General features: G+C 32.4%; 1 protein-coding gene across 4 annotated transcripts in view; it reads right to left on the bottom strand.

Moving 5' to 3' along the window:
* LOC131071698 (uncharacterized) overlaps nt 1-7,254 on the bottom strand; it is an 84,255-nt gene extending 77,001 nt beyond the window's left edge. For all 4 annotated transcript variants that reach the window (XR_009112580.2, XM_058007646.2, XM_058007648.2 and 1 more), the window contains exons 1-2: nt 6,875-7,254; nt 5,774-6,650 (exon numbers count right to left, since the gene is read on the bottom strand). Coding sequence is in view for 3 of the 4 variants with exons in the window: in XM_058007646.2 (XP_057863629.1) it covers nt 5,774-6,581 (808 nt within the window). In the remaining variant the exon portion in view is untranslated. The remainder of the gene's footprint in view (nt 1-5,773; nt 6,651-6,874) is intronic.
* Between the last annotated feature and the right edge of the window lie 8,790 nt (nt 7,255-16,044).

Raw genomic sequence — 16,044 nt, 5'->3', positions numbered from 1 at the left:
GATTCCATATATGAAAATATAACATTATCAAGTAGCTTTGTTTTATCTCTGTTTATTCTCTTTGTTTCTTCTCTGCCTCCATCCATCAGCGTGTACATATTAATACTTATTGTACACACAACATTTGGGCCTCTAGAAACAAATGACCACCTCCAATTTCCATGCTTCAAAATATTCAATCATTTCAGAGAAGCCCTATCCCATACACACGGTCATATCCCAAGAGTCACTATAAATTCCTCTATCCCCTACACTTTGATGGACGTCCATACCTATGTAGTCAAAGTTTTCCTATTACTTTACACAGAGTGGGCATCTAAATAAGCCTAATCAGGTTAAGAGAAAGCCCTCCAAAAGGATTAAAGGACACAAACATCTTGAATTCACAAACTTACTTAATGTTGGTAAAACAACCATTTGTAGGTTATTTCTCAATTCCTTCCACGAATCCAATATAAGGCCCCAGATCACAATCTTGTTCATTGCTCTCTAAATCCCCACAAGCCTCGTAAAACAATAGCACACTCACAAAACCGATATATGGCTTAGCCATCTTAAATCTCCAATAGAAATACAAATACTAGAATATATTCTTCTTTGAATGACTGTTTGAATGCCTGAAAGATCTAGTAGATAATAATGCCATTGATATAAATTTCCTTTCATGGGCACTCCAAGTTATGGGTTATCTTCTTTGGCTCTTTTTCACCACACTTGGCATGGTTGTTGCGCATGATAGAAACAATCCTCCCTTGCATCACAAAGTTTCTCCATCCTTTAAGCTTGAAGGCCGTCCATAGCCTATTTGAAAGCCTCATTTAGCACAAGCAAGGAGGATGCTAACAAAGGTTGTGAAGTTTGATTTTTACACCTGCCAATTGTGTTTGCTTCAAGTTTCTAAACCCTTTTTGACAAAATTTCTCTCCATATCCTTTCATTGACAACCATACTCTTCGCATGGTGTTCATGCCTTATTAATGGCATGGCACCACTTCCCTCCTAGCCACCATTCCTTTGATTAATGTTTTGTCTCCTATTTTGTATTATAGATAAATTTTGTCTCATAAATGTTTCTTAGGTGTCCCTGGGTCAAAATGATCATTCTCACAACCCCTTTTCCTCTTTTTTATTGCTTCTCCCACATGCAGCGTCCAACATTGATGTGACTAGCAAGGGATGTGATACTAACATTATTTTTAAAACTTAAATCTTAATCAATACAAAATTTAAAAAAATTGCTCATACACAAATTTGTCCTGATGGAGAAGACTCGGACTCGATGAGTTATGTTTCAGTTTCATCAGCCACAATGGACTATCAACTACTAGATTGTCCAGTATGAAAGACACGAATGGCTTAGATTGCCTTGTGGTGAAGTAAATAACCATTCATTGCAGCTTATATATCATTGCAGGTTCTAATCCACTCCATTGCCACTAAAGCCTAATGCTGAAACCTTCCCTTGTTATTATGATGGATAAATAGATTAGTGTCAATAAACTTTGCCCCATTCACAACATTCAACCACCATCAAATGGTTTTGTCCTCTCCAAAATGTGCCTAACTTTTGATTTAAATTTTAAATATTGAGCAGATTTGATTAAATTTTTGCGACAGTCTTATGTTCTAGGTGCAGATTTAAGAAGGTTATGCCACTAAGAAGTTGCGCCGAACTTGATGAAATGGAGTAACTGAACTATGACAAGATTTTAGTTCAAGGCACCCAATTGATATTCATGAGGTAGTCATTAAGTTCATGGTGGTGAGGATTTCAATGCTTATCAGAGGGATTCATCAAGTTTCAATGTGCAAGTTGCTTCAAACTCCCATGAGGTCACTTATATCCAAATATATATTTTTAGCAGCAGCAACATCCAACGATAGCTATTTTTGGGTGTTTTATTTTTTAGGCAATAGATGAGAGCCTATTCTAAGCCATTTGTATTTTATTACTTGTCTTTGGATAAGATTGCCTTAAAATTGTTATCTTCCATTTTTCCTGTAGTTGTAAATAGGTTCGCTTTAAAGTGGTATTTTTGGAATATTTTATTATTTCTTAAATCCCTAAAGGATCTTCATTGTAACCTATAAACAATTGCTTTGAACTAGTATTACCCAAGGATGCGTTCCTGGGCCTAAAAACCCCATCCCTACCCTGGGGACATGGGGATGCCTTGAGGACGTCCCTAGAACCAGGGGACGCTGAGGACTACCACTAGGGACGTCTGGCCATCCCAAGCACGGCAAGAGACATCTAGGACACCCCCTGACTATCCCAGGGGCAGTCAAATGTCCCCGGTCACAGTCCTCACATTATTCTTAAAACCCATCCCTGTCCTGGGGACACATTGGGGATGTCCTCGGGTCGTCCCCAATTTGCAAAAACTCAGGGGAAACATCCCCGAAACTAGGGGACGTCAAGGTCTGCCATTGGGAATGTTCGGCCATCTCAAGGATGGCAAGAGACGTCTGGGACATCCCCCGACCGTCCTGGGGATGGTCAGGCATCCCCGGCAGCAGTCCTCACATATTTCTTAGAATTTATCAATATTTAAAATTAAAATTAAAAAATTAAAAGAAAGAACAAAATTTTGGGATGGGGTCACTTCTTCCAAAAGTAAAGTTGAAACCAGAAATGTCAAACTCTGGGAAGTACTATAATTACTGCCATTAACCTGTATAAAATGGCTAACCATTTCCATTGACAGCTTTATATTCTGGAAACCACCACATACGAAGCAATTTTTTCAGCACTACAGATTTTCTGAGCATGCATAGTTTTTGAAGTTCAGCTGCTAAAACATCCACAGTTGCTGCAACATTCATGAACTTTATAAAATTTATATTGCCAAAAAAAAAATATTTTGAATGCTAGGGATGAAAATATTTTCTGTTATGAAAAATATCAATAAATTTCTAGGCAACCACATCAATGTGAACCTCACAATTGGCAACAAATTTCAACAGATCAAAGAGTTAACTGGCACTACTAAAACATTTGCTGAAGCCTCCACATAAGTTTTTCTGCAATTGTACCAAAAGTGTCATATATAGTTCACAGGTATAGCACTTCCAGAATAGCAGTCCTCAGCTGTCACTAGCTCTATTTTAATTATTATGTTGTTTTACATGAACACGAACTCCAAAATCTGTGATTTGGTATAGTTTCAGTAAAGGCATTAGCATAAAGGTTTTAGGGACTCCATTCAAGACAATTTGAAGTAATTACATGAACTCTGCAGCATATCAAAGCAAATATATACATTAATACATTGAATTAAGTAGTAATGTTTGAAATTTGGAATTGACGTCTCAATTGAACACAAATGTTATATGTTAAGGAAAATGTGTATATGCATGCTTTATCCATGTTTTCATATGAATATAATGTATACGTGCATGTTTTATCCATGTTTTCATATCAATATTTAACATTTCCCTATATATTTTAAATTTTCCCTATATTTCCCCTAGCCATCCCCTAGCCGTCCCCAAAATTGGCTCGAAAAATCGAGGACACAAAAATGCATTCCCCTATCTCAGAAACCCAGCATAACCTTGCTTTAAACATATTAAGTCTTAATGATAAGTAAAGCTAAGCTTACGCTGCAAAGATCATCACTTAGTTGAAGCTAAGCTTACATTTTAATTTTATGCATTTTTTAAATACATTAGTCTGTATTATATTATTGTAATTACTAATTTTGTTTAGCGAATATTTTGAATTTGACTTTTATTTTTAGACTGCAGATGTATAAATATAAATATAAATAAATAGGTGTGTGTGTGTATAGTTTTTGTATGAACATACCCAAACGTATCCAACCCATCCTCAAGATTTTGCCGTATTGTTGTATTGTACCCAAACCCAATTCAGTAACTTAATGTGTTACTATGATTGTAATTTCATGAAGTAGATTGAAAGTAGATTATACTTATATCGAGCTTTATGTCAATAGCTATCCATCCTAATTTGTAGCTTTGAATGTCGTTTAGCCATGTACTTCTTGAAATCATGTGGTGTTATTCCTTAAAATCTTGTTGCAGCAGAATATTGGTTTCTGATTTAGCTAGTAAGAAGTAGTTCTATTTATTTGTGCTTAAATAGTTTGATTTCCTTAGTATCTACAAATCTCCGCTATTAACAGTCCAAGGCATGCATCCAAGTCAAAAACATGGAGATTTAGTAATTTTCATTTATGCACCCCGCATGAAATCTTGTACAGTGTGCATACTTGTAGATTTTGTCTATAGTTTTAGTCTAGGGTTAGTTTTAGGCCTAGTTAGATCTCAAAGAGCTTCCCCTCACAATTTGAAGAACGATATTATCATACACGCTATTCTATTTGTGCTGTCTTGCAAGAGACAAATTAAAACAATGTCAAGCCTAGGTCAAGGAATTGAGCTAACCTTTCCTATGGCAACCTAAATCCAAAATCAAGTGGTTAGATCCACTGGCCTAGCCCTGGGCAAACCCAGGTCAAATCCAACAAGAACCCACCTCAAACACCCCACAAAAAAAAAATTTGAAATGCCAAAAATTTATAAAAAAAATTAACTAAAAGATTTCTGTGGTCTCAATTGAGGATGAGAAGTACAAAGATGCTACACAAGGCTCGCATGGTGCAGCCAGTGGGAATGTCACTGGCACTGGCACTGGCACTGCCGGTGGTTCTAAAGAACTAGGTGATGACATTGACACTCTCGATGAAAAGCAATATGATGATTAGTATTGATTTTCTATTTGCAGTTGCACTAGTATAAACCCTTCAGATTTTTCTTTCACATATGACAAATGAATTATGAGATTACTGCATTATAGATTTCATTCTGTACCTTTTGTGCAAATTATGGTTATTTCATATATTTTTTATACTAAATAATATATATCATACGGCATGAATTCCAAACAGGGTGAAAAATCAACTAATTGCCAAACCGAAACCAGCGACATAGACGACCCTCATAGCTCCCAAGGGAGATCTAACAAGATGGTCACATAATGAATACTATACAAGAGCATTATTTTTATGAAGAACAGCGGAGTGTAACATATGTTTAAAAATGTTATGAATGGGCTAAAGCTGACCCACACAAGAATACAGTCCAAGCTTATTCCACACTATTTGAATGCAACCCACACCCTCAAGAAATATTGAGAAATCAAAAAAGATAAAAGCTATACAGAAACATTGGCAATCAACAAAATCAAACCTTTGTATGGAATTTTTCAATCAATGAAAGCACGAAAGGTATAGATATAAGGAACCTGTAAATCACAATTTGAAATGGCAAATATAAGAGGCGTGTAATATCAGGAAAAATTTCAGAAAATAATTGAGGTTTTGGAAGCTTAACAAGTCCAGAACCTGAAAGCAAAGAGAACATATGTCTCACAAACACTGTCAATGCACTTTTCCTGTTCAGAGAAGAAGGTTAAAAGCAAATTTCTAAAACTAAATGCTCTGGGTCAATCTTGGTCATAGATTGGCCAAATACAAATCCCTCAAACCTAACATCTGCTTCAAAGAAAGTCTGTTATGCGTAATAATTAAGGGATGGAATTCTTTTTAACGTGCATAGAATAGTCATTAAGAACCTAGACATTCCCCAAAATGTACAATCTATCGATAAGTGATCTCCCGAGTGTCAAACAAAAATCATTATATCTATTCAATTTCCAAGTATACTTTCCACCTCTACCACTTCTGTCACAAGAGTAATTACATGAAACAAAAGCACAAAAATATAGTGAATGGATCAAATCGCATACCAGCCCAAGGAGGAGGAAACGTTGAAGTGATTTCCTCATTGTTGTCAGGCACTCTACAAGCAAGACCCCCCGCTTCACATGAAGGAACTGCCATTCTTGCAGTAATGACACCGCGATTTGAATCTTGTCCAGCTATGGGATTATACCTTCCCTGCACCACATCTTCAGCTACAATTTCTAAGAACGATGGACCCATTTCTTCCCACGAATCCTTTAAAAATGCATCCAAACACTTGAAAACATCGTCTTGCTTATATTTTTCGAGAAGCCTTTCCCGAAGCTTAGGATTAGAAGCAACGGCAAGAAGCTCCTTCTTTACGTCAATAAATGCACCGTCCATTTCTACATCTTCGGTGTCCTCGGCGCGATAAGTCCATAGCTTACATAAAGCATCATTATAACCATCCCAGTTGATTTTGCAGGTCCCCCTCAAAAATTTCACAGTACACTCCACAGCTACTTTACAACACAATTCCTGTATTAATTTTTCGCTGTTGGAATCTCTATATATTTGTCTGTTAAGATCCTTGAACGACTGAAGAGTTTCTAGGGTTTTCTCAGAAATGATGCCCTTCGAAAGGTCTGAAGAAATACTCTTCAGCAGCATCATTTTCTTGAGCTTAAAATTTTCATTTGAAATAGGAAGGGCTCTAATGAGTCCGGAAATAATCCAATCCTCATTGCAGTGTCTGATAATGTACTCTAAAATCCACTCTGCACTTTTCTTGTTGCTTCCAATTTCAGAAGGAGAAGCCATCAAACATTCTGAAGCACCTTGTATAGAGCATAGCTTTCGTCTGCTTTCCATTGGTCATCCAGCAAAACCAGATACGGAGTTCTAGCATGACCGAACTCCACGATGTCCCATTATCCGTGCCTGCACACATTGTAAACATACCTTCATTTCAATTCCCACAAATTTGTAATTTCAAAAATTCTTTGTTCAGAACCGATCCAAGAGTCAGCTATGAATCAAAACAACAAATCAAAGAAAGGAGGGTGAACCGAAAGAAAATATAATTCTAAATTAACTTTGTAAAAAAATTTGAATTTTGTCAGTTTATTAACCGATATGCTATTATAAGGTGGGCTTTTGTCTACCGGAATTGTCTCGCGCTCATCCGGTCACCGTCTAAGAGTTTTCCATTCCAGGCGTTCACTCGCAGGAGAAGGCAACACCGCCTTGCATGAAGCAATCAATCAAGTGGAGGAGACCCTTGCAGTCCAATATTGAGCTTCTATAAATATTAAAATGTTTGTAGGAACCACATGCCGGGAATTCACACTGGGATTTTCTGCCGGTGCCGATTTCCCATGATTTTCTGCTGTCGACGATTTTTCCTTTTCCCTCACCGCCTTTCAGCTATTCGGTTGCAGCAGTATAATTACAATAAATCTCAACCCTAAAACTCAGAAAAAAAGAAAAAAACCATTACCCATAAAAATTTCTAACATATTCTTCAAATTTTGTTGTGGCTTTATGCGAAAAAAATTTAAAAAGCACGTTCCTTTGAATAATATATGAAGATTTTTAAATGTAAGTTTTATCAATAAAAAATAATTTTAATATCTAAGTTTATATTTATTATATTTTGTTTATTATTAGTACTTGCCGTTAGGCAATACTATTGTAATGAAAATTTATTTGTCATGTTTAAATGATTATTAAATAAAATTATTTAGACCAATGAAAACAAAATATTTTCTTTTGTTTTATATTTTTCAACTTTTTTGTATAATATAGATGCATGTTTTTTAACTTTATAATTTACAAAAATTATTTTACTTGTAAATGATTGGCTAATATTCTTTTGGCACTTATAGCCAGGTTTTTCGGATTTTCAGAAACATGACTCGGTATAGACTATTGATTTTTATGTTTGTTTTTTATCACAAGTTTTCTTTGTTATACACGGGTTTTCAGGTTACCTCTGTTATTTTCCGAAGCAGTTCTGTTTTGTGGATGCCACTCCTCCTCGCCAAGCTTTGTTGTCTGCCATGCATGATCTTTTCCCCTCACAATCAGAGTTTTATTTTCCTATTTAAACTTCTTATTGGAATGGAATTCGATTCAGAAAGCTTCATACATCAACCTCTACAGGAAATACAAAATGTAAGCATTACATTAGCATTTTCATTTTTTTTTTAACTTTCTGCTAATACTTTCTTTAAAGCTTGCAAGAATCTGAACATTGTTTAGGGTTTTTTCCAATGTAAACCTTTCTTATTACTGCCCAGTTGTTTAGGGTTTCTCCAAATCAGATAAAGGAACAATACAATCTGCTTTTTTCAAGGGCCAGTCTGTTGGGATAAGCACATAAATTTTTAGTTCCTAGCTTTAATGGCTCAATATTTGTAAAGTTAATGTCTTGTATCTGAAACTACCCTGCCGCCTTCATTCATTAAGCCGATTTCTCTAACAATGTTTCAATATTTTTAATGCAATCAATGTTTATTTTAGTCATGTTGTAAATAACAGTGTTTCACCGCCGCCCTAAATTATTATCAAGGATATAGTTTACTGGTGATCATTAGCGGCTATCAATATCCCTAATGTAATCGCGATGATCTATTGCAAGATTGTACATCTGTCTTTTAGATTGGGCCTTTACTATAAAATGTCGTGTAAATTTTTTTAGAAGTATTTCAGAGGAAAAAAAAAAGAAGTTTTCCATTTTTTTGTTTTCCAATGATGGGAAATTGGTCTGAGGATAGGCGTTCTTATACCTGTAAAAATAAAATAAAATACATTTACTGACACTAGTTTAATATTCCTACAAAATTAAAAAGATTAAAAAAATTATTGAAAAATCTAAAATAATTTAAAAAGTTAATATTTTTGTCGTGTTGCTTTTGTTTGGAGAAGCACACCCGCAAATTGGATGCTCTTTGATGCATCTAATTGTTTCCATCACAAGTGTGATTATTATCCAATCTAAAATGGTGCAAACATGGTAGACACACTACTTATTAGTGAAATAAAGGTGTATCTAAATGTTATATATACCCAATATAATCCACAGGACTGCCATCCTTTGCAATTGCAAAGCAGAACAGTTGAGTAATGGAGATACCGATGAATATGAATGTGCTAGGTTGCACTGCATTGGTTGTTGTATCAATTTCAGTTATTGTTGAATGCTTTTTTTTTCCATCTTGCTGTTTTTTGAGTGGGTGATGTTGGGGATGCTCTGGAGTACCTGGGATGGGCAGGATGTGTCATGCCATCCTCAGGATGTCCCAAGGATGCCAGAGAGTTCCTATTGTAAGCTGAATAAAAAAGAATGGAGGTTAGAGGATAATCATTTTACTGTCTCGGATGTCCAAGATGGGTAGCTAGGCTTAGCAAATCTATCCTTGCAAAACACTGACATGCACATATACATACAGACACACACACACACATGTGTTCAACTTCATATATATGTATGTATATTCTACAGTTGCCTTGTTTCATGCTCTATTACTGCAAAAGTGGAAGCAAAATGTGTTCTCATAGAAGGGAATGTGCAAGTGCATCATAACATGGTGTATTGCAGGACCATAAATACAAGATTAAGTTCTGCAACAAAATAGAACAAAAACATGGCTTATTAAAGATCAGTAAATATGGTGAATTTTGCGAAAAGGAATGTATTCGTTTTCATCCATGTTCTACAATGCCCTATGGTTCTCTTTGGTTTTTTGCATGGCACTCAGAATCCCCAAACCCAGAAGATAATTCATTATTGTCTTCCACTTGCTTGCGAATTTTAAATGAAATTGTCAGGTCTTCAAATATTCATATGTTTCAATCTGATTTTGTAAAGAATTGTCACACTTGAATAGTATTGATGCCTTGACTGCAAATTATTTGTTTTGAAATGACTCAGCTTGTCTTATCATTAGGGGTTTGTGAGTTTTATAATACTTGCTTTGTCTTGTTAGTATATCAAGAACAAGTTCCATTAATGACTTCTTTATGATGTATCTGTATAAGTTTTGTTGATTTTTATAACATGAACATTGAACAATATATAAGTATTTCACTATTCATTCAGGTGTCCAAATTTCTTTGAGTTTGGGAGAATGTCTACTTTGTTTGTAGCATGATTTATTGCCTTTTGAGTTTGGGATCATTTTCTTTTCACTCAACAAAAGCATTTATTTTGAACAAGGAAATATTTCACTAAATTTCAAACAATTAAATAAAACCAGACAAATTTAAGAAAATAACATACTAGTTACAATAAATAAATATTTCTAATGATTATAACAAATATTATTATTAAACTAAAAATTATTAAGGCAAGTACTCTCCACTATGTGGCACTTGTTTACTATTATATTCATTAATCAAATATTATTGTTTATTATGATTTTAGAAATTAAATTTTACATTCTATTCATCTTATTTAAAAAACAATTATCTATTTAAGAGTTAAATTATTTTCTTGAAAACATTAATTACAATGTTGATCAATATTCTAAAAACTAAATTCATGAATCCTCTAAGATATTGTGGAAGTTTTTTTTTAAATATAGAAGTGGATCAATTTTTTGTAAGTTTATTTTTAGTAGACATCGAGTTTCCACAATCTATGAGAATTGATCTAATGACATTTTTCTTATATATATATATATATATATATATTATTGCTTGTTTATTTTGTTTCTTATATGTTCGCGCTTCATTTTATTTTATTTGGTTTTGTTTATTCTTATTTGATTTAGTGCTTGTTATATATATATATATATATATATATATATATATATATATATATATATATATATATATATATATATATATATATTATTGCTTGTTTATTTTGTTTCTTATATGTTCGCGCTTCATTTTATTTTATTTGGTTTTGTTTATTCTTATTTGATTTAGTGCTTGTTATATATATATATATATATATATATATATATATATATATATATATATATATATATATATATATATATAGTTGCATTTGTTGTCATTTATTTGTTGTAGTTTATTTTTATTTTTATTTCTTTCTCTTTTCTCTTGTTCATTCTTTTTCTTCTACAGCGCTCTACTTCATCCTGATGATGGATCAGGGAGTGATCTGAAACGTTGATGCTAAAAATTCTTACACAATCTAATCCAGAAACACTATAGATCAGTTTATTTTTATTTTTTCCCGATTTCAAGAGTAACGTGTTCTAAACATTCTAAGTAAATGATATCAAAGTAGATGATGATTTAATATTCCTTCTAAACATTCAAAGTAAATGATATCAAAGTAGATGATGATTTTAATATTTCCAAAGTGAATAATTTATTTATTAAGTAAATAATATTCAATAATAAAAATCTCTAAACATTCTATTCGGTTTGTTTACAAAAATTATATGAAATATTTTTCAATTTAAATTTTATCAATAAAATATAATAACTAAATTGGATGAATTAAAAATATATGTTAAAATAATAATATATTTTTTTCTTTGAAGTGTTGATTTATTAAATATTTTATACATAACCTTTGTATGATTAATTTTAATATTGTAATCATACTTTTTAATTTTTATAAATGAGAAGGTATTTGTGTAGTGGAGAATTATTAAAATCTTCCATACTAGACGTTAAAGTTTAATTCTAATTTCAGTTAGTAAGTTGATATTAGCATATGCTTTTAAATCTTTTTGTACTCTTTATGATCAACTTAACCTTTTTTTTTATAAAATATACATACATTCAATTATAAACACTCTACTGCATTTCTAATTTTATAAATTACTATCGCCACATCCATTGCACCTTCTTTAGGTGCAAGCGCTAGCGATAAATCTTCTTTGAGAAGTCTAGGATAAATATTATTTTAGTAGGGTATGTCATTCGTAGATGAGTTAGTTTTCCAATCTGCAAATCTTTACTTACCCAATTTTAATGTCGCTTTTCTGTTTTGATTAAGATATTTTTAACTTATAATAACTCTTTTATAAATATTATATTTTTATGTAAATCTGGTTTATGATATTATAATTTAATTTTATTGTTATTTATTTTTTCAGATTATTTTAAGTTATTAAATTTCATTTTGTCAATTTAAATAAGATTTATAAATGCAAATTTAAGTTATTTCTATAGTCACATATTTAAAAATCAAACTTGCTCTTCATTGACCTTTTCTCTTATCATTATGAACCAACTTAGTTCATGCTTTTGTTCATTTGTGTGTTGTGTTGTGATATTTAAGGACAATTATTTCTTCATTCTAAGATCATTAAAGATAATCTAAGAATTAAAAAGGGATATCAAAGAATCATCAAATATCATATGTGAGAGTATTATATTAGCATTATCAGAATACTACATCAACATACGTCATCTTAAGTCCATTGTGTGTTTGTGTGTTGTCTTCCAATATTTGACACAAAATTATAAAGTTAAACTTTTAAGAGTCTAATTAAGAAGAACATGACCCTCAATTCAACATATTCTCAAAGTTGTTCCTACTACCCATATTCATTTATCCAAAGATCGGAGCAAGTTAATTCTAGCAGCCCAGTTTCTATCAAATTACTTCCACAAGTACATGTTTAGGTTAGTACGCCAATTCAATACCAAATGTGAAAGATCAAATCTACATGCATAAATTTGGACCTAATCAAATTGCAACCAATTATCAAATTCTAAGGAGGCAACTAGACTAAGCCCTAAAAAATTAGTACCTTAGCGAATCAACTTCCTATTACTTTAGCTTTGTTTCACTGTCTTTAAAATTTGGGTAAAAATCGAATTTATATTTATTTAGTTTAGCACTTATAATTCCATGTCCTTATGTATGTGAAATTTTAATCTATTAGTAAACCCTAATCAACCCAACCACAACCCTAGAATCTACCATAACATTCAACAACACCAATGGAGCTCTAAATCAAGTATGCAAAATAAATGAAATAAACCAAATTTACCTTCACACACATGATAAGATTGACTTCATTGTCCTCCTATCCTTCAAGATCTTGTGATTATGATGTATTTGCTCTCAGCCTTAAGCACTAACTCTTTGTTGACCTAAAGAAATAGAGTATGGTTGATTCATGATGTAAGCTATGTGATCTTCTTTGAGAAGTCTACTAGGATAAATATTCTTTTAGTAGGGTATATCATTCGTAGATGAGTTAGTTTTCCAATCTGCAAATCTTTACTTACCCTATTTTAATGTCACCTTTATGTTTTGATTAAGATATTTTTAGTATAATAACTCTTTTATAAATATTATATTTTTATGTAAATATAGTTTATGATATTATATTTTAATTTTATTGTTATTTATTTTTAAAGATGATTTTAAGTTATAAAATTTCATTTGCCAATTTAAATAAGATTTATAAATGCAAATTTAAGTTATTTCTATAGTCACATATTTAAAAATCAAACTTGCTCTTCATTGACCTTTTCTCTTATCATTATGAACCAACTTAGTTCATGCTTTTGTTCATTTATGTGTTGTGTTGTGATATTTAAAGACATTTATTTCTTCATTCTAAGATCATTAAAGATAATCTAAGAATTAAAAAGGGCTATCAAAGAATCATCAAATATCATCTGTGAGAGTATTATATTAGCATTATCATAATATTACATCAACATACTTCATCTTAAGTCCATTGTATGTTTGTGTGTTGTCTTCCAATATTTGACACAAAATTATAAAGTTAAACTTTTAAGAGTCTAATTAAGAAGAACATGACCCTCAATTCAACATATTCTCAAAGTTGTTCCTACTACCCATAATCATTTATCCAAAGATCAGGGCAAGTTAATTCTAGCGACCCACACTTTCTATCAAATTAATTCCACAAGTACATGTTTAGGTTAGTGCACCAATTCAATTCCAAATGTGAAAGATCAAATCTACATGCATAAATTTGGACCTAATCAAATTTCAACCAATTGTCAAATTCTAAGGACGCAACTAAACTAAGCCCTAAAAAATTAGTACCTCGGCGAATCAACTTCCTGTTACTTTAGCTTTATTTCCCTATCTTTAAAATCTGGGTGAGAATCACATTTATATTTATTTAGTTTAGCATTTATTATTCCATGTCCTTGTGTATGTGAATTTTGAATCTATTAGTAAACCCTAATCAACCCAACAACAACCCTAGAATCTACCATAACATTCAACAACACCAATGGAGCTCTAAATCAAGTATGTAAAATAAATGAAATAAACCAAAATTACCTTCACACACATGATAAGCCTAACTTCATTATCCTCATATCCTTCAAGATCTTGTGATTATGATGTATTTTCTCTCAGCCTTAAGCACTAGTGCAAGATGGTATAAAGAAATGGAGTATGGTTGATTGATGATGTAAGCTATGTGATCTTCTTTGAGAAGTCTACTAGGATAAATATTCTTTTAGTAGGGTATGTCATTCGTAGATGAGTTAGTTTTCCAATCAACAAATCTTTACTTATCCTATTTTAATGTCACCTTTCTGTTTTGATTAAGATATTTTTAGTATAATAACTCATTTATAAATATTATATTTTTATGTAAATCTGGTTTATGATATTATATTTTAGTTTTATTGTTATTTATTTTTTAAGATGATTTTAAGTTATAAAATTTCATTTGCCAATTTAAATAAGATTTATAAATGCAAATTTAAGTTATTTCTATAGTCACATATTTAAAAATCAAACTTGCTCTTCATTGACCTTTTCTCTTGTCATTATGAACCAACTTAGTTCATGCTTTTGTTCATTTGTGTGTTGTGTTGTGATATTTAAGGATATTTCTTTCTTCATTCTAATATCATTAAAGGTAATCTAAGAATTAAAAAGGGCTATCAAAGAATCATCAAATATCATCTGTGAGAGTATTATATTAGCATTATCATAATATTACATCAACATATGTCATCTTAAGTCCATTGTGTGTTTGTGTGTTGTCTTCCAATATTTGGCATAAAATTATAAAGTTAAACTTTTAAGAGTCTAATTAAGAAGAACATGACCCTCAATTCAACATATTCTCAAAGTTCCTACTACCCATATTCATTTATCCAAAGACCGGGGCAAGTTAATTATAGTGGCTCGGCCCACTTTCTATCAAATTAATTCAACATGTACATGTTTAGGTTAGTGCACCAATTCAATTCCAAATGTGAAAGATCAAATCTACATGCATAAATTTGGACCTAATCAAATTTCAACCAATTGTCAAATTCTAAGGACATAACTAAAGTAAGCCCTAAAAAATTAGTACCTTGATGAATCAACTTCCTATTACTTTAGCTTTGTTTCCCTATCTTTAAAATCTAGGTAAGAATCACATTTATATTTATTTAGTTTAGCATTTATTATTCCATGTCCTTGTGTATGCGAATTTTAAATCTATTAGTAACCCCTACTCAGCCCAACCACAACCCTAGAATCTACCATAACATTCAACAACACCAATGGAGCTCTAAATCAAGTATGCAAAATATATGAAATAAACCAGATTTACCTTCACTCGCATGATAAGCTTGACTTCATTATCCTCATGTCCTTCAAGATCTTCCGATTATGATGTGTTTGCTCTCAGCCTTAAGCACTAGCGCAAGATGGCATAAAGAAATGGAGTATGGTGTTGAACATAGAGTAGCACTAAGAGGGGGGTGAATCAGTGGTTCCTAAACTTTTTTACTTTGAAGACAAATTCAAAGTATCGGTTGTTATCTTAAGTACTAAACAATCAAACTAGTAAATCAAATGATGAGACCAAAGAAGACAATCACACAAATGCAACACACAACACCGGATTTATGAGGAAAAACCCAATATGGGAATAACCTCGGTGAGAAATGTTGTTGGAGACTACTGCTCCAATCCAGCCTCACAAGTGAAACACTGAATTACAAAGATTTAGGACACCAACCCAAGGAGCACCAACCCCTACTGATTTAGGGCACCAACCCAAGGAGCACCAACCCCTGCACCAAGCTTCAACTTGGTGATGTATATTGAAATACAATTTAGATACAGTTATGGCTTCTTGTTGCAAATGAATTCTGCAACTCCTGAACAAATATGTTATTGTCGGTTGGCAGTCTTCTCTTCTTTACTAGATCTCACACTGTTGGTTATGAGATCACTCTCCTTTATTCTTGGCCTCCCTTCTCTCACTCTCTCACAATCTCACAACTCACTGTGTCACCCTTGGATGCCTTCTTTCTCTACCACACCTCACCAATTTTCTCAACTATTGAAACCAGATGTAGTTATACCAGTATTCAATCACTGTCGGTTTGCATAATGACT

Source organism: Cryptomeria japonica, chromosome 3 (assembly GCF_030272615.1).
Source record: "Cryptomeria japonica chromosome 3, Sugi_1.0, whole genome shotgun sequence".
Classification (NCBI taxonomy): domain Eukaryota; kingdom Viridiplantae; phylum Streptophyta; class Pinopsida; order Cupressales; family Cupressaceae; genus Cryptomeria; species Cryptomeria japonica.
The sequence above is the reverse complement of the archived record's forward strand: the minus strand, read 5'-3'. Positions and strand labels throughout refer to the sequence as shown.